General features: G+C 41.9%; 1 protein-coding gene across 4 annotated transcripts in view; it reads right to left on the bottom strand.

Annotated features, from left to right (window-relative positions):
* tsc2 (TSC complex subunit 2) overlaps nucleotides 1-19,095 on the bottom strand; it is a 49,646-nt gene that overhangs the window by 18,793 nt on the left and 11,758 nt on the right. For all 4 annotated transcript variants that reach the window (XM_087138848.1, XM_087138850.1, XM_087138849.1 and 1 more), the window contains exons 10-22: nucleotides 17,055-17,181; nucleotides 16,410-16,553; nucleotides 15,380-15,520; nucleotides 14,302-14,487; nucleotides 10,389-10,544; nucleotides 7,663-7,821; nucleotides 7,165-7,287; nucleotides 5,689-5,795; nucleotides 5,289-5,424; nucleotides 4,440-4,562; nucleotides 2,762-2,896; nucleotides 1,090-1,279; nucleotides 636-729 (exon numbers count right to left, since the gene is read on the bottom strand). In XM_087138848.1, coding sequence (XP_086994974.1) covers nucleotides 636-729; nucleotides 1,090-1,279; nucleotides 2,762-2,896; nucleotides 4,440-4,562; nucleotides 5,289-5,424; nucleotides 5,689-5,795; nucleotides 7,165-7,287; nucleotides 7,663-7,821; nucleotides 10,389-10,544; nucleotides 14,302-14,487; nucleotides 15,380-15,520; nucleotides 16,410-16,553; nucleotides 17,055-17,181 — 1,821 coding nt within the window. The remainder of the gene's footprint in view (nucleotides 1-635; nucleotides 730-1,089; nucleotides 1,280-2,761; nucleotides 2,897-4,439; nucleotides 4,563-5,288; nucleotides 5,425-5,688; nucleotides 5,796-7,164; nucleotides 7,288-7,662; nucleotides 7,822-10,388; nucleotides 10,545-14,301; nucleotides 14,488-15,379; nucleotides 15,521-16,409; nucleotides 16,554-17,054; nucleotides 17,182-19,095) is intronic.

Raw genomic sequence — 19,095 nt, forward strand, 5'->3', positions numbered from 1 at the left:
ACACGTATTTCTTTTAAAAGGTAGCGGTACTTGATTTGTTTTATTAATCTGATAAGTTTACTTTTATCAAACAAGACGGCATTTTTACACAAGATGCTACTGAAGACTTAATTACTATAAAGGTACAAAATATTTGCATTGTGATGACAGTTTGTCTCAACACTGCCGCAATATCTGAATTACATCTAGAGTCTGTGACCAGCCCCTCATTGTCCTCAACTCTGATGAATAGTCATGTCATTATCGCCACTTAGTGATCATCTTAGTGACCAATGATGAGCGGTCATTTGCTTGACTTCTAATGAGCAGCCATGCCAACAAAGACATGTTCCTCCTCTTTCAAATCTACAAAACTTTGATGAGCTATGTCAGGTCAATGCTGAATTTATTCAACCTTGCAAAGCAAATGTCCATCATAACAAAACATATCACAACTTTTCTTTTTATTTAGTCAACTGAGTTCAGAAGCAAAGTCACACATACAGAGAAAGACAAGGTGGAAACTATGCCCCTTTGACTTCTTTGCAAGGCATTAGAAAAGATTGTGGCATAGATTGTGGTTGAATAAATTCCCTTTGGTGTTCTATAATTAGCAAGAGGCCACGAGACACGGGACACCTCAGTAGATGACTTACTTGAAAGGGTTGGTATAATGCAGAGCCACAGCAAAGATACTCATGTACTGATTCTCAACAAAACTGGCATACAGATGAGGAAACCAGATCAAACCTTTAATGGATAAGAACGCAAACAAATCAAAACTTAATTGCTTAGCGTGTAACAATAACACCAGAAAACATAATGACATCAACCTTTGTTAACATCTGCACTTTTTTATGGGGACTAGATGGATCAGTGCCATATAAAGTGTACTTGTAAATTAAGCCTGACTTCATAATGTTACCGGTCTATTGTTTGGTTCCAGAATCTTCTCTTTGGGGTTAATATCCTTGGGGCACTCGTACTATTCTCAATACAGGTCAACATGCCACAAGTATCAACTATTAGTTTGTTAGAAGTGTTCACAAAGAATTCCAGGGGGCGGAAAGAATCTCAAAGAATGGGGGGCATGAATCTTCACTGATTTACTTGACAGGAATTCCAAGACAGGGATGGCCATATTGGGCGTGGCTGACATCTTGGACATCTCTAGGATGATAGAGGGCAGTATTTTGACCATGGTGTCCTGCATTTCCATGACGCAAAGGGTCAGACCATCTACACACTGCTGAGCACACTTCAACTTCAGTCCAGCCTCAAGACATTTGATAAGGTCCACCTAAATACGAGAAATGACAACAAATCCGGAAAAAGATTGAAATAAATGATAAACAACTATGGCCACCTCAAGAAGAGAATTGAATGTGATTTTCTACAATGTAATTTGTAGGGCAGGGGACTCAAGTTACAGTAAGAATAAAAGCCAAGACTTTAAAGGGAAATTGCAGACTATCACAACACTAAAATGAGTGTTTTACAAACAAATAATAAATTAAACTCTCATTACAAGAAGTAAGGGACCTGTATCAGGAGGAATGGTTACCAGTATTAGGAGGAATGATTACCAGTATCAGGAGGAATGGTTACCAGTATTAGGAGGAATGATTACCAGTATCAGGAGGAATGGTTACCAGTATTAAGAGGAATGATTACCAGTATCAGGAGGAATGGTTACCAGTATCAGGAGGAATGATTACCAGTATCAGGAGGAATGGTTACCAGTATTAGGAGGAATGATTACCAGTATCAGGAGGAATGGTTACCAGTATTAGGAGGAATGATTACCAGTATCAGGAGGAATGGTTACCAGTATCAGGAGGAATGGTTACCAGAATCAGGAGGAATGGTTACCAGTATTAGGAGGAATGGTTACCAGTATCAGGAGGAATGGTTACCAGTATCAGGAGGAATGGTTACCAGTATCAGGAGGAATGATTACCAGTATCAGGAGGAATGGTTACCAGTATCAGGAGGAATGATTACCAGTATCAGGAGGAATGGTTACCAGTATCAGGAGGAATGATTACCAGTATCAGGAGGAATGGTTACCAGAATCAGGAGGAATGGTTACCAGTATTAGGAGGAATGGTTACCAGTATCAGGAGGAATGGTTACCAGTATCAGGAGGAATGGTTACCAGTATTAGGAGGAATGGCTACCACTTAAAAGGACTATGTTTATTTTTATATTTATTTTACTATCAACCTTGAAACTGCACCTTTGCTTTTCTATATCACCTTGTTTTGATTCTTTTGTTTTATTTTAATACGTATTTGGAGCCTTTGTGGGTTTTTATGCTAGAGCAAATTAAACTTTGAAGTCATCCCAGGCACTGAAACTCAATGTTGCACTGACTTGTTGCCAAAAACTCCATAGTTTTTTCACATTTTGTGTTCCCAAATCTCTATTTATTTGGCTATTTATTATTTTTACAATTACCGGTACATGGCAATAAACTAGCAAGCAACCTTTTGTATATTTTCAAAAACCAAATTTGGGGTTCAAAAGTTGAACAAAGTTAAAAACATGTAAACTAAACAGTGTCTTCACTGATTCACATCACAGCAACAGCGCCCTCACTTGTCTACAAAAGTTTGGACAAAATCTTTAATGTTTAAAAAGTGCATATCTCAACACAATTAACTCTGAAAAAGATTTCAAACAGTTTTTGTACATTCAAGAAGAGCATGAAGATGCAAGAAAAGCAAATCTAAAAAAATCATTGCAAGTTTTCTTTAAATATCTCCAAAGGGACCCTTACCTGTCTTCTGTTGTCTAGCTGAGTGTGGTAAGGTACCAGTGCTGTCAGAACACAATAAACTCCGATGTAGAAGTCAGCCCTATTGAATGTCTGTGGTGTGTGGTGCAGTCGCTGAATGTGGTTTTTGTCATCAACCTGAAAGAAAATAACAATTTAAATTCACTCATTCTTCTAATTCAGGGTCTAGGGGTGTGAATCCAGCAGGTGGATACACATTGTGACTTTGGGTGTCACTTTACCCTCACTGGGTACCTGTGAGGACAGTGATGGTTGTTAAGTTTGATTAGCTGTTTGCATCTGAAATGGCAGAATCAAGCTGTACACAACCCCGGGACCTCAGATGGGAGCATCAAGCTGTACACACCCCAGGGAGCTGAGATGGGGGCATCAAGCTGTACACACCCCAGGGAGCTGAGATGGGGGCATCAAGCTGTAGACACCCCAGGGACCTCAGATGGGAGCATCAAGCTGTACACACCCCAGGGAGCTCCGATGGGAGCATCAAGCTGTACACACCCCCGGGACCTCAGATGGGGGCATCAAGCTGTAGACACCCCCGGGAGCTGAGATGGGAGCATCAAGCTGTACACACCCCAGGGAGCTCCGATGGGAGCATCAAGCTGTACACACCCCCGGGACCTCAGATGGGGGCATCAAGCTGTACACACCCCAGGGAGCTCCGATGGGAGCATCAAGCTGTACACACCCCAGGGAGCTCCGATGGGAGCATCAAGCTGTACACACCCCAGGGAGCTGAGATGGGAGCATCAAGCTGTACACACCCCAGGGAGCTCCGATGGGAGCATCAAGCTGTACACACCCCAGGGAGCTGAGATGGGAGCATCAAGCTGTACACACCCCAGGGAGCTGAGATGGGAGCATCAAGCTGTACACACCCCAGGGAGCTCCGATGGGAGCATCAAGCTGTACACACCCCAGGGAGCTCCGATGGGAGCATCAAGCTGTACACACCCCTGGGAGCTGAGATGGGGGCATCAAGCTGTACATCCCCAGGGAGCTCCGATGGGAGCATCAAGCTGTACACACCCCTGGGAGCTGAGATGGGGGCATCAAGCTGTACACACCCCAGGGAGCTCCAATGGGAGCATCAAGCTGTACACACCCCAGGGAGCTCCAATGGGAGCATCAAGCTGTACACACCCCAGGGAGCTCCGATGGGAGCATCAAGCTGTAGACACCCCAGGGAGCTCAGATGGGAGCATCAAGCTGTACACACCCCAGGGAGCTCCGATGGGTGCATCAAGCTGTAGACACCCCAGGGAGCTCAGATGGGTGCATCAAGCTGTACACACCCCCGGGAGCTCAGATGGGAGCATCAAGCTGTATACCCCCAGGGAGCTGAGATGGTCTCAGGGATATTGCAGCAAGGATAACAACTGGAAGCACCATATATCTTTTGTGATTTGGAGCTACTAAAAACAGTCACACACAATTCCATTCTTCTCATTAAAACCTTTCATCAGAAACTGACATTTACTGGTCTTAATGTGGAAGTTACAAGATCTACATGTAATTTCACCCCTAGAGAAATGACAATTATTCTATAGCAAAATTGCACTCAGAGAACGATGTTTTAAATTTCAATGTGAGGAAGTGTACAGCCTAAACCAAACTTCAATTACTCCAGTATAGTACTAGCACAGTTGACTTGACTTACCATGGAGCACAGTGTAATGCACAGAAGATCAAGGTTTGCATTAGAGGCTAAGACCAATGTTCTGTTCTGAAGAGCTTTAGCTAGGCTCTGGGATACCATACTCAACACTTGCCAATCAGTTTCCTGGTCATATCAGAAAATATGGAGAACAATCCAAAAGTTAAATCCAAGTTATGTTCTGTATTGAACTTTAGTTATTTTTGTACTCTCCAGAAAGACATCTTAACAATTTACACAGTTGCAAAAGTAGAAATTGGACAGGTCACTTTATGTCATTTTCTACATCACAAACAGAATCATTTAGTGTGACTTTGCATTTGGGTTTAAAATTACTGTGTATATTTAAAGAAGTCCAGCGTTTCGTCTTTTTATAGTAAGCATCATTCCATGTACAAACTTAATTTCATGAATCAGCCATATTGAAACTGAAGGTAAGCTTAACTCTATTTGGGAGACTCGAGAGTAGAGATGAAAGCAATTCAACAAAAGTTCATGATAACTTAGCACACATAGTCTAATGAATAATTTCAAATTTGTGATTAAATGAACTGAAGTGTTTTCAGCCAGATTTTGAAAAGTATTGAAGGGAGGCATAAAACACACGACATCACAAAACAGTCTGTGACCATAAAAACCCAAACTTCAAAATTCATAAAACAGATTCAGAGAAACAAGACTGAAAATGACCTCCTTGTGAATAAAGTCTGTTGACTCTCCAAAGACAATTTACATGCAACTTCTCTCATATACACAATGTGCTAAGTATCTTCCAGCTTTTAATGTTCACATTTAGAGAAACTTATCTCTCCTTGGCTGTAATGAAACGACTGACAAAGGGTCAGTACTCACATATTTCAGGCAAGTGGTGATGACTTTGAAGGCGTCAGCAAATGGAATGAAAGTAGTCTTACAAAAACGTTCCCCAAGGGGCGGGGATGCACAAACTGTGGGCGGCAAGGTCTTAGATGTAATATCCATCTCAAGTCTAAATGAAAACAAGAAAAAACAAACTAACCTCACTTCTGACCATGAGGACACTTCATGATTACTTTTGGGTGAAATATGCAACAGCAAATTCATACGTCATTTGTCAACTGATTGAGATGTCAAGTTAGTGTCTAACATTTGTCTAATCCTGAGTTCATTACTCTCTCAGAGTGGGTTGGCACAACACACGTTGTTTATAAGACCACTAGAATCTACCATTTTTTTCAATGAATGAAGCCAGCACAGATAAAGTGATTCTTACTTGTAATCACAGAGAACATAGGAGCTGTATTTCATGTTTCCATCTTTGTCTGGTAGACCAATGTGATACATGCTGTCTGAACGCAGCATCAAAAGATACTCAAATACCTACATGTAAAGGAAGACAAACAACGTAGTAGGCTAGGTCGTAATGGAATGCAGAGTAGAAGATCCTAAAATCCTAACCAAAATTTAATGTGACCCGTTACGACAAAATGAAAGTAAAGTTACATCTCGCTCTTTCCTATTTTGACGGTCCAAAGTCACATTGAAGCGGAGGTTGGTTTTGAGGTTTTGTAATATTTAGAAAGAGTAACCTGTCTCCTATTTAATTCCAAATATTTCACAAGATTATATATTTAAAAATGTTGTTTTTTAAGCAATTTTGAAGATAGCATTATTCGCGCCTGGTGTGAAATAGTGAAAATATGCCGAGCACAAAGACGCAAAGCTGCCAGAATAATGTCACTTTGTCTCCTGATACTTTTATCCTATTGTATTCCATTTATATTCACTGGAAAGTTCTTTTTCTGCTGAATTAAAAAAAACCATATCTCAATTTTTTGGTGACAGGTCACAAATGTTCAGAGATCACTACACAGAGAAAGGGGAGAGTAAAACCAGTTTAGCCTCCCATTGAAAGTAGGCTGTCACTGAATATTCAAAGTTCAACATTTTGAAAGATGAACAAGTATACACTACAGAGACTGAAAGTTTAAAAACACCACCAGTCCAAAACCAAGCTAAAGTAAGTAATTTGGATATTTGACAATTCCTCTCTTTCACTGTTTATTTTCATCCTTCAAAGTGATCCACGGTGCAAATTTTGTCTGCGGAAGGCTTTAGTAGTTACAGGCAGTGACAGTAGTGGAACTTGCGTTGTTCATGTGTATATACATGTATACCGGTGTCATTTCTTGGTAATGAGCTCCAAGCTCGACCAAGAGAGGGTGCAATCTCCTTGCAACGGAGACTCTTTTGGAGGGAACTGCACCTCGTTGGTTCACAAACAACTATCAAATGCACACGTCGTGGTCACATCACTGCCAACAAAATGAATACTCCTCACTAACAAGGCTCTTTTTAACCAATGAGGGTTCTGCTCAAAGCCGATAGCTAAGAAGCCGTCAACCTGGTTTTGGAATGATGAGTCACAAATAATACCACACAATCACTGAACAAATTGGGACACACACAAAAACCAGTCCTGGGTGTATTAGAAATCAATTCAGTGATTTCCACTGTCCATATTTATAGCCTAAAGTGGTCATCTGCTTTGATACAGCTGTAGACCATTCTCAAAATGAGCAGATTCGGCTTAGACCTGATTTTTGCTGGTTCCAGTCAAGAGCTTGAACATGTGGTTTCACATGCTGCTTCGAAATGGCTGGAACCAGCGAAACTAAAGTCTAAGTCGAATCCACTCATTTCAGAAATGCTCATAGCCATACTGATTACCCCACAACTTAGGTCTTACCATACGTCTGATTGTCCGAGCCGTGGCCGAGTTGTAGCCATGCTTGTACTGGGCTTGCATATGCTTCACTAACAACTCAAAGGCAAGAACACAGTGGTTGGATGGCAGACGGTACAATTTAGACTGGAAAATCACAACCAAAGTAGAGAAAACAACAATAAGACTCACAAACGGCCATAATCCGACATTAGAATGTGTCTACTCACTCGTGTTGGCTCCTCAACTTCATAGAAAAGACTTTTGTGAAAAGGAAAATGCCATGTTACATGATACTGGAACCCTTAGCATAAAGGATTGGCCTATTGGCCCACATAGAATAGAATGAATGATACGTCCAGCCTCTACATCTCTTGTTTCAAGATCCATTCTGAACCAATATGCACGTACCATTTGCCATCATAAACAGAATTTACAAAACAGACATCCAAGACATGTACTGAGGTTGGGAATATGGTCCATTTTGAGGTGATTTGGTGTGGGCAACAAACGTTAACCTACCCTAAAGAGTTCCATGAGGCTCTGGACAGCTGCCTTGATATCAACCAATTCATTATCGTTCTCTGCAACCCTCGTATGAGGTAAGGGGGTCTTCGATGGATCAGCTACCTCAGTGGTGAGTCCCAGGCTTGCTTTGGTGTGCATGGGTCTCATAACAACCTAAGGTAAAACACAGAAGAAACAAATCATTTAGTAATTCCTGACTTACCTGAGACAACCTTTAGGTTATGCGTTGCTGGTACCTCCATGGCGTCTCAGAGGCTGGGTTTTTTTTAAATTTAATTTAGCTACAACGAATGCACAAATGTTTACTCGAGCATATCCCAGTGATACAATACGTTTGCCCTCTGAGGACGCCTCAACACATAATTCTATTAACTTACATGTACATGCTAATGTTGAAGTTGTCAGGAGAGTGTGGCAGAACAAAGTTGATGATCAACAAGAACTTGTTAGCCAATGGGTAGATCATTATAACGATGACAATGATTATAATCATTAAATTGATGATAGCAACAGAATAGTTAATGACAAATATGACAATCCAATCCTTGAATAATAATGCTATGACAGTAAATTAATTAAAGGGACATTTGTAAATACCTCAGACATTTTAACCATTCCTATTGGTCAAGAACCTGTCATGTGGGTAGTCTCAAATAAGGGAACAAATATGTGATTCGCAGGTGCATATAAGACCATGATTAGCACCTGGTAACCAGGAAAGAAGTGAGAGGTCAGGTGCTGAAATTAGTGCAAGGCTGATACCAATCCTGTCCACACAAAACACCTCTTAACAACCTTTTCTCGCATTAAATGCCTGTTTTAAAAGTGTTTTTACTTATATTTGCAATTTTTGAAAAGAATCTCCCGTTATTTTCCCGAGTTCCCTTCGCAAAGCTCACTCCATTAAAGCAAAGCTGCACTGGTTCCCACTGTGCTGCACCCATGCAAGAGATTGTGTGATGGGAATGTGCCAAATTATACGTCCCGGTAGATTACGCTACATTGGCTGTACACACGTGCAACCCTACAGCTGCAGGTCAAAAAATTGATGTTGCAACAGGATTTCTGCAAATAAAACTTGGTCTCTTGTCTATGTATGTATTCTCTGTGTTCAGGAGTTTACTTTGAGTTGGTTGTGCTCATACTTGAAGCAAGCTTGCTTCCACAAAATTTCCTGCCACAGCAAAGGTTTATTGCCTGGCTGTTTGGATGCATCATGCAAGCTTACCATGCGACACACAGACTTTGTTGGCCAGTTTAACGGTGTGATCACCTGACTAGTATTGTGTGAATTGTCTATAGTTGTTGTGAATTGTCCACTGTAGAAATTTTTACAAGGAGTAAGACGGGTTTTTATCCATTTTTGAGACAATTTTTTAGAAGCTTCCTACCCATTTATGCCATTCAAACAGCACAGAAAAATTAACCCCGACAAAATTTCCAACATACTGACCCCATTTTTGAGCGGCATGTAATCAGAAGCAGAACTATTATTTTTTTGGCCTAATATGGCTTAACTTTAAACAGCCCCCGGGTTCAGTGAAGCAGCTCCCCAAAACCCCTGACATTTGAAAGGCCAGGAGCTGTTTCTAGCTTCTGGGCAAAAAAACTGAATGTCGACCCCTGCCAGGGCATTATCAGCATTCAGTCTCCTGAGCAAGGTCTTAAACGTTACTTTAAGACTGGCCAAGCACATACTTATTCTCCTGATGACATTGGAAGGCGAGTCATTGTCGATGTCATGGCTAGTTTGGGGAAGAGCTCTGACGGGTTAAGTTGTCTGTATGCCATTATGACAACACTAATTCTGCCACAAGAGGGCTATCACTTGATCAATGCACTGGATGGCGCTGCATGCTGCTCTGGGCTGTGCTACACACAAGGCGTAGCAATGTTTTGATCGGTACCAATTTGATGTAATCGAATCCAAAGTGCACACAGCGCAGGTGCCATTTACATGAACAGAGCTGCATTCCGTACAGTACGGCCGCAGTACACTGTATTGAACATGTACACGTACTGTTACACGTGCGCTATAATGAGAGAATGAGACATCGTGCACGTCGCCATGCTTTTTCGCCGAACGAAATTGAGCGAGCACTCGGCCAAGCAAGTGGAAGGCTTGCCATCAAGCCATGAGGACGAAGTACCGGCATGATTGAGTGGCATGATACGGCTAAACAGTTGCCCTCACAATGTATTTGACGTCCTACAATAAAAAACAGCGTTTTTAAAGTATTGGGGGTCAAAATGAATGCGTTTTTAATGTTTTTTGGGGCGAAGTTGTTTTCGTATTCTCCATTTTCATAGCGTAAAATACGCCAATACAAACGCTAACAGAAGCCCTGCTTAAGTTTACAGAATACATCCAATGAATCTGCACTTTTGGAAGTTCCCAATTCACACTGTACTGGATCACATTCGGTACACCCTCAGACAGTGCACGCCATATGCACTAATCTAGGTATTGTTGTTTGTGGGGCATTTTTAAAAAGTAGTAAACTTGGAAATTTATAATTTTTGGAAATTTATAATTTTTTAAATTTGTTTCGACATTCTGACGTAAAAGGTATTTATGAACGGCAATAAATACGTGCTTGGCTCATGAGAATGGACACTGATAACATCCCTCACCCTTACAGCAATCAAGATAATGTTGATGAAAACAATGACGGCAGCGATAAACAATGACCACAATAACATGGCCCAAAGTGGCTCACCTTTTGTATAATGTCCAGTATGTCCAAGCAACGAGGAGTCTGACAAACTTGGGCTACATCCATTAACAGATGGACAGCAGCTTGACGGACAATGGCGTCTTGATCCTCAGCAATGTGGCTGAGCTGAGGTAGGACGACCATCCCTATCAAGTCATCCTGAACAGAGAAATTAGTCGACGATTCAGGCTTGAAAACATAAGGTTACTAAGCACCAAACTAGTATACACTACATTTACGGGCACAGTTCATCATCTGCAGTTATCCCAAAAGTAACTGATGAAATTATTGTTCAAAAGCAATTAGTTTAAAGATGGTTATAGGACTTAACTTCCTGTGAAAAAAGTCTTTCTGGCAAGCTGTCATTTTGAAGAAATCAATGAAGGCCATTTGAAGCCACGCAGTTTTGGATAATTGCCATCAGAAGCACAACACACCCGCTCAGTTACCATAATGTGTTAGTTCAGTGTGACATCAAGATGTCCCAGATGCTGAATTCAAAACATGACTCAGCAACTTTTGATCTGAAAGTGAAATCTGGGAACACTGTTTCCCTCAACATACACAGATTCACTGAGCTGAAACTTCATCAGTAAGATTTGAAGCTTTGCATGGTGGACGTTACATGAGATGTCACTATTTAGATCGGTTAAAATAGGGTTAAATGTCATTTCTCGGTTAAAAAGTATTCCACCCTGATTTTAACCCCGGTTTAACTGCATAGATCAAGCCAAAATGTTCACCCCATTTTAACCCCATTTCAACCGAGCTCACCACCCTTTGTTATTCAAGCCTTAATCTTCTCCTGGTCCATCAGCAGTCCAAACGGACAGTCACCCATTTTAACCATGTTTTAACGGTGGAGAGATGGTGTGCTACAAACCACAGTGTCCCATTGGGTAAATCCACTTTTTACCTAATATAGGAGCAGCTTGGGGGAAATGTCAATCATCTTCCTTGAGTTCCACAAGTTGGAAATTGGCTTCAATGTACTGGCGTGTGGAGGTATTTCCGCACCCGTTTACATAAATTCACTGATTTTTTACATATAAAGCAATGAATTGATCGAATAAAAACGATACCTGTGTCTGAAGTGGTTTATTTTAAATACTGAAGTTTATGGCGGCGCCCACAGTCCGATGTTAACCATGAGTCAAAAGCTTGTAAGCTTTTACCGATTAAAAATTCCCCATGGCATTAGTGGCAGCTTGGTACCGCCAGCCCATAAGCCCCAACAAATTGGCAAGAACTTGGCAATCCAAACCATATCAAATCCATGGGAGAATCTGGAATAATTCATCCCTTTTTGAGGACCAACTTCATCATTCTTCAACGGACAGTGTCCCAGCTAACGGGCCGCCTGCGTGGTACAGCTCCAGCTCCCCCCCCTCCCATGTGCTGAATTGTTGGGCCAGCTACAGTTGACTGTGTGACGCGTGATATCGCAGGCAAGCTTTTCTGCACGTGCACGGGCTGGGGCGGATAAAAGGTGCACAGGGGCGGACGCGGACATGAACCGATATTGCAATGGGTAGCGATCACCTCGACCGGCTTGTGTTGGCCAGTCATCAGTATATTTGTAATTTGAGGAATTACTCATTCTCAACTTCTTCAAATTAAACCTCACATTGCACTTTTTGATCTACAGTCTACAACTAATTCCTGGTTAGAAATCTCTCAATCCCCCATCCCCAAGCTTAGAACATCCTTTTCATTATTATCTCAGCCAATAGCAGGAATGAAAAAGACGTTACATGCAAATTGGGCTGTATCTCTACGCGAATGGGGCCTAGGATCCCTTGGAATTGCCGTCGATCAAGGGCGATTCCAACTGCAACCAGCATCTAATCAAACTTCATTTTTTATGTCCATTTCTAACTTCATTGGCCAAGGAACGTAAGGGTGTGCATGCTGGAGATTTACGTACATAATGTTGTATGAATACACATGTACATAAGCACAAATGTTGTGAGAATTTAGTATTTGTAATGCGGCTGAAATACCATACCTACATTGTAACTTTGCACAATAAATTCACTGATTTTTGACATATAAAGCAATAAATTGATCAAACAAAAACGATACCTACATCTGGAGTAGTTGATTTTGAATTTTCACCATCATGTGATGCGGGGCGCCATCTTAAGTTTACTGTACATGTACATTGTACATGTGTTATGTACAGTACATGTACATGTAGGTGCATGTGTGCATTGTACAGTCCCCGGCTGAGCTAGTGCGGGTATAACTCGTTATCCTGTTTCCGTTTCCATCTGGTTTTTTTTTCCTCAATGTTTCTATGCATGTAGTTTGCTATCAATGCCATGCCATATCAATGCCGAACATCCGAACCTAACAGTGTGGGTCGGTTCGGTTCGAAAGTGCCATGTTCAATGATTTTAGGTTCGGTTCAGCGCTTTGGTGGTTTGGCTGAAGCATGAACTTGTAGCAAAAATATTCACGATACGTGGGAGATCAGGCGCATTCACGAGGTTGCTAATTTACATAAGCTTGCATGTTGCATTCCATCCGCGGATCAACCAGTCGAGTCTTGAAGGGCTCGATTGTTTAGCAGGGATTTGTGATGCGTGAAATAAAATGTTTGTATCCTGAAATATATGGGAGGCACGACGCCTGAAGACAAATACATTCAGGTACAGGCCAGGATGGGCCTATGAAGTGCTGAGTACCGATGCAAAGAACTCGCTTGTATCAGTCAGTGGTGATTAAAAGTTATTTAGTATACGGTTAGGGATTAGGGCGGGGCAGCCTATTAATGCGGTATGATCGCCACGCACAAAGGAACTTATCTGACATTGGGGATTAAACTCCACAAAACTGACCCCAGAGTGTGATTCCCTGTTTTAACCAAATAGCTGGCCTGACTAGCCGAGCTGAAAAACCACAAAACTGACCCCAGAGTGTGATTCCCCAGAAGGTCCTTGTTTTAACCAAATAGCTGGCCTGACTAGCCGAGCTGAAAAACCACAAAACTGACCCAAGAGTGTGATTCCCCAGAAGGTCCTTGTTTTAACCAAATAGCTGGCCTGACTAGCCACGCTGAACAACCACAAAACTGACCCAAGAGTGTGAATCCCCAGAAGGTCCCTGTTTTAACCAAATAGCTGGCCTGACTAGCCGAGCTGAACAACCACAAAACTGACCACAGAGTGTGATTCCCAGGAAGATCCCTGTTTTAACCGAATAGCTGGCCTGACTAGCCGAGCTGAACAACCACAAAACTGACCCCAGAGTGTGATTCCCCGGAAGATCCCTGTTTTAACCAAATAGCTGGCCTGACTAGCCGAGCTGAACAACCACAAAACTGACCGCAGAGTTAATGAGCACAGCTCCATGCCAGTTTCCCAAAACAATCCCATTTTAACCGTGTGTTTTGGTGCTCCTAGTTTAACCGAAAATGAACACGGTTAAATTGAGTGAGCAGGTGATATACACCAGTTTTAATCAAGAAACTGCATTTCAACCGAGCGGAAATATATAGTGTGTAGGCTTGAGACGACCAGTGCATCCTGGTTGAAACGTTGAGTCAACACTCACCGGTTGTTTTTAGAACCACACCTCCTCCAAAAGAGATTGATTCCATGGTGTATCTGCAAGCCTACATCTCAAACTTCATCAGGTTTGTTCTTAAGCACCCTTCTTTAGATTTTGGATAACTCTATTGCCTCAAAGGAACATAAAGCATCATAATGCACCAATGACAATTGACAAAATGGACCTTCAAATGATTCTCAACTAAATACAATTGAGAACTGTACATTTGTACAAAGTAAAAAACTCACACTTTAAGATGTTTTCTGAGCTGGCATCACTTTCCGAATGAAGCCTAGTGGTGTGGTGAATGTATGTTATACAAAGAAATTCAAACAGTGTTATCCTGGTAACCATCTCTTACCTCATAGAGATGACTCGTAGAGCTGAGAACTGATGACAGCACACGTAGAGCTGCTTCTCGGATGGCTGTGCGATATTCATTCTTAAAGTAGCGATCCATCAAACCTTGAAGATTCTGAATCCAATCGACCTTGGTGGGGTGGATAGACTGAGCTCGGAATGACACCAGGGTCAAAACAGATGTCTCCTGGAGAAAGTGATTGAGAGTGATGAACGGATCACTTTGAATGAACTATCATGGCTGACATTGAAGAGAACATAACCCCACAATAGTAGTGTTGTACTTGCACTAGCAGAATATCCTACTAGTATGTGTAGTTTGGAAAGACGTCCATCAAAGACTTGGAATGGATTCTGAATAGGGGTTTTATAGGGTGTTATCAAGGCGATTCATGACCACCAGGGAAGGGTACATGTACCGTCAAATCTCGTTAACCCCTCGACGACGGTAATATCTTCCCGAAAGCCAACTCCAAGAATTCCAGCCTCGCTTGGCCATGAAGGCCACCTGCCAAACTGCAGATTCTCGGTTTGTGGCCCTGCGTGCTCTGCACACTTTGAATTACACGGTGAAAAGGCTGATTGTTTGGTAGCATGCGGCTCTACTCGCGCTTCCACATTCCCGTTGCCTCCTTTCAAAGTGGGGACTATTGTGAAGCTGGTGATTATGATGCAAAATCGGTCTTTTCATTTCTGGGCTACGCACAAAGACCAATTACCATATATACAAGAGCCAGGGTCTGCCTTCTTTCTCCGTGTTCGCTCGAGCGTGGGCCGAGAATAATAGCTGAAAAGCCGGCTGAGCATCTCAATTTTTACGGCGGCTCTATCCGCGTCCCGGCGCGAAGGGGTTAATACGAGGTCCTTGGGACTTTACAAATGACCTTGTTTTAACAGGAACCTTGTATTATCAGGAGTGGAAAACAACGAAAAAAGTTTAGACCTAAACTTTTTCTTCTAACATGAACCTTGTATTGACAGTGCTCTTCTTACTGAGGCTCAACTGCATAGTGCATGTGAGCTAAGATTCAGTAGTGTACAGAATACTTGCAGCTAACTTGTATACATTTATGGCTTACTGGTCTGATCTCGGCAAATTCTTCAACTATTCCAAATAATCTGGAAGCTGAACCACTGAAGGATTTGATGTCATGCAACATTTCTGTTGTCGTCAGAAGGTCATGGAGATCATCTGGTAGAAGTTCATGGGTTGAATAGATCTGGATAAAAACAAAAACAAGTCATAACCCACCACATCTTCCAATATTCTTTTTTTCATTTGCTAAGCCATTACAGATTTTGGAAAACAAAACCTCTATCAAGAGTCCAGCTGGCATATTAAAACCTCTATCAAGATTCCAGCTGGCACATTTCAAGGAAAAGCCAAAGTTTCAGTTCAAGGTACAGTCCATCATTTGTCATTTGTGCAGTGTCTTCCTTTGAAGCATCACAAAGACTCAAAATCTCAGAAAGGATACCGAAGAACAAACCCACTGAAGTTTCAGCTGAATGAATACATTGTACATTTAGAGCAAAAATTCGTAAAATCAAAAGTTGATAAGTCATGCTTTGAATTGCACTGGAAGTAAGCATTTGGGTCAATTTCTCAAGTTCGGTCAAATGCAGCTCCAAGATGTAACACATAGAACCAACAAATTCCAGTAACCACACGCTTGTGCTGTGTTAACACTTGTGCACCATGCATCTTTAGAAACTTCTTTGGAAATGGCTTTCTTTCATTGTTTTCTTGAAAATGACAGCTTGCCAGAAAGAATAATTTAACAATTCAGTCAGGAAACAACTTTAAACCAAGTATGCTTTTTGACAATAATTTTATCACTTACTGCAAATGATGGACTGTACCTTTAAATGCACATTTTGTGGCCACTTACCAAACTAAATATAATTTTTTCATATTGGCTGCTCAGGATTAACATCATAGTTTGTACATATTCCCCACTCTGCAAATATGGCAACTGACAACTGGAACACTGTCTACAGACAAAAAATGGAATGGTCTGATTTTTAAGATAACTGTTTTTGTCAAACACATTTCAGAAATTTCTCATCAACAGCCCTATCAAATAGAAGACGTGTCGCATAAAATACCTGTATGTTCTTAAAGAGATCCTCGATGATGTCCAGCACAATGTCCCAAGTCACTGGCTGCATGTCCTTTCCATATTTCTTGACCAATCGCTGCAAGGAGAGAGTCACTTCATAGGCAACTGTGGGATGTCTGCAACGTAAAGCCTGAGAAGAGAGACAAAAAAATGAAACTCGGTGACTTCCTTAGGGAAACTCAGTAATGAACTACCCTCTTGACGGGCCAACCTCAGCAGAACTTTGTTCAGGTCTACTACTGATACTAAAGTGGCACAACACTCATATGCATGTCACACACAAGATTGGAACAACTGCCAGGTACGGTACTGAGTATACATTAGCAAGTTAGCAAATTAGTTGGTTACATAACCATTTTGTGCTGTCATTTCAAAAATCCAGCCCATAAACACAACTGAACTTTTTAATGTCTAATGCAGACTGTTCACAGTGTTTCTAATCAACTACATGCAATGGCGACATAAAGGACAACTTTTCCCCTATGTAAGGAAACATGCATTTTGAAAAGTCAAAACACTGCAAGTGGAAGAGGCATCGGACAAGTTGAATGCAATTCTGGTCACCCCAAATTTGCCCATAGGATCCCCTGCCCCTGACAAGAGGGCATAGTCAAAAACACCTGACTATTACCTTCAGGAATGACGGTAAGACAGAGGTGAAATTGTGTTTGAGGGAAGCCACCCTCATAGACCCCCATCGGGCCATACCAACATAGAACACCGCCCCTCTCAATAGAATCACATCTCCTTGGTTCTGCCTGATATCACAAGACAAAAAGCTAAGGTCACAAATCAAACAATGACTGAATTCATGTGAGACTTGGTCAAAGTGATAACGATTGGTTTATCCATTGCTGATATTTCGTTCAAGCAGTGCTCATCTGATAAATAAGAGAGAATGTTACGAGACAGAGTGACTGACGGAAGACAGGAGATGGGTACAGCTAAATAAGAATGTTACGAGACAGAGTGACTGACGGAAGACAGGAGATGGGTACAGCTAAATAAGAATGTTACGAGACAGTGACTGACGGAAGACAGGAGATGGGTACAGCTAAATAAGAATGTTACGAGACAGAGTGACTGACGGAAGACAGGAGATGGGTACAGCTAAATAAGAATGTTACGAGACAGAGTGACTGACGGAAGACAGGAGATGGGTACAGCTAAATAAGAATGTTACGAGACAGAGTGACTGACGGAAGACAGGAGATGGGTACAGCTAAATAAGAATGTTACGAGACAGAGTGACTGACGGAAGACAGGAGATGGGTACAGCTAAATAAGAATGTTACGAGACAGAGTGACTGACGGAAGACAGGAGATGGGTACAGCTAAATAAGAATGTTACGAGACAGAGTGACTGACGGAAGACAGGAGATGGGTACAGCTAAATAAGAATGTTACGAGACAGAGTGACTGACGGAAGACAGGAGATGGGTACAGCTAAATAAGAATGTTACGAGACAGTGACTGACGGAAGACAGGAGATAGGTATAGCTAAATAAGAATGTTACGAGACAGAGTGACTGACGGAAGACAGGAGATGGGTACAGCTAAATAAGAATGTTACGAGACAGAGTGACTGACGGAAGACAGGAGATGGGTACAGCTAAATAAGAATGTTACGAGACAGAGTGACTGACGGAAGACAGGAGATGGGTACAGCTAAATAAGAATGTTACGAGACAGAGTGACTGACGGAAGACAGGAGATGGGTACAGCTAAATAAGAATGTTACGAGACAGAGTGACTGACGGAAGACAGGAGATGGGTATAGCTAAATAAGAATGTTACGAGACAGTGACTGACGGAAGACAGGAGATGGGTACAGCTAAATAAGAATGTTACGAGACAGAGTGACTGACGGAAGACAGGAGATGGGTACAGCTAAATAAGAATGTTACGAGACAGAGTGACTGACGGAAGACAGGAGATGGGTACAGCTAAATAAGAATGTTACGAGACAGAGTGACTGACGGAAGACAGGAGATGGGTACAGCTAAATAAGAATGTTACGAGACAGAGTGACTGACGGAAGACAGGAGATGGGTACAGCTAAATAAGAATGTTACGAGACAGAGTGACTGACGGAAGACAGGAGATGGGTACAGCTAAATAAGAATGTTACGAGACAGAGTGACTGACGGAAGACAGGAGATGGGTACAGCTAAATAAGAATGTTACGAGACAGAGTGACTGACGGAAGACAGGAGATGGGTATAGCTAAATAAGAATGTTACGAGACAGAGTGACTGACAGAAGACAGGAGATGGGTACAGCTAAATAAGAATGTTACGAGACAGAGTGACTGACGGAAGACAGGAGATGGGTACAGCTAAATAAGAATGTTACGAGACAGAGTGACTGACGGAAGACAGCAGATGGGTACAGCTAAATAAGAATGTTACGAGACAGAGTGACTGACGGAAGACAGGAGATGGGTACAGCTAAATAAGAATGTTACGAGACAGAGTGACTGACGGAAGACAGGAGATGGGTACAGCTAAATAAGAATGTTACGAGACAGTGACTGACGGAAGACAGGAGATGGGTACAGCTAAATAAGAATGTTACGAGACAGAGTGACTGACGGAAGACAGGAGATGGGTACAGCTAAATAAGAATGTTACGAGACAGAGTGACTGACGGAAGACAGGAGATGGGTACAG

This window comes from Acanthaster planci, linkage group LG07 (genome assembly GCF_054643075.1).
Source record: "Acanthaster planci isolate LZ-2023a linkage group LG07, COTS_SCS, whole genome shotgun sequence".
NCBI classification, from domain to species: Eukaryota; Metazoa; Echinodermata; class Asteroidea; order Valvatida; family Acanthasteridae; genus Acanthaster; species Acanthaster planci.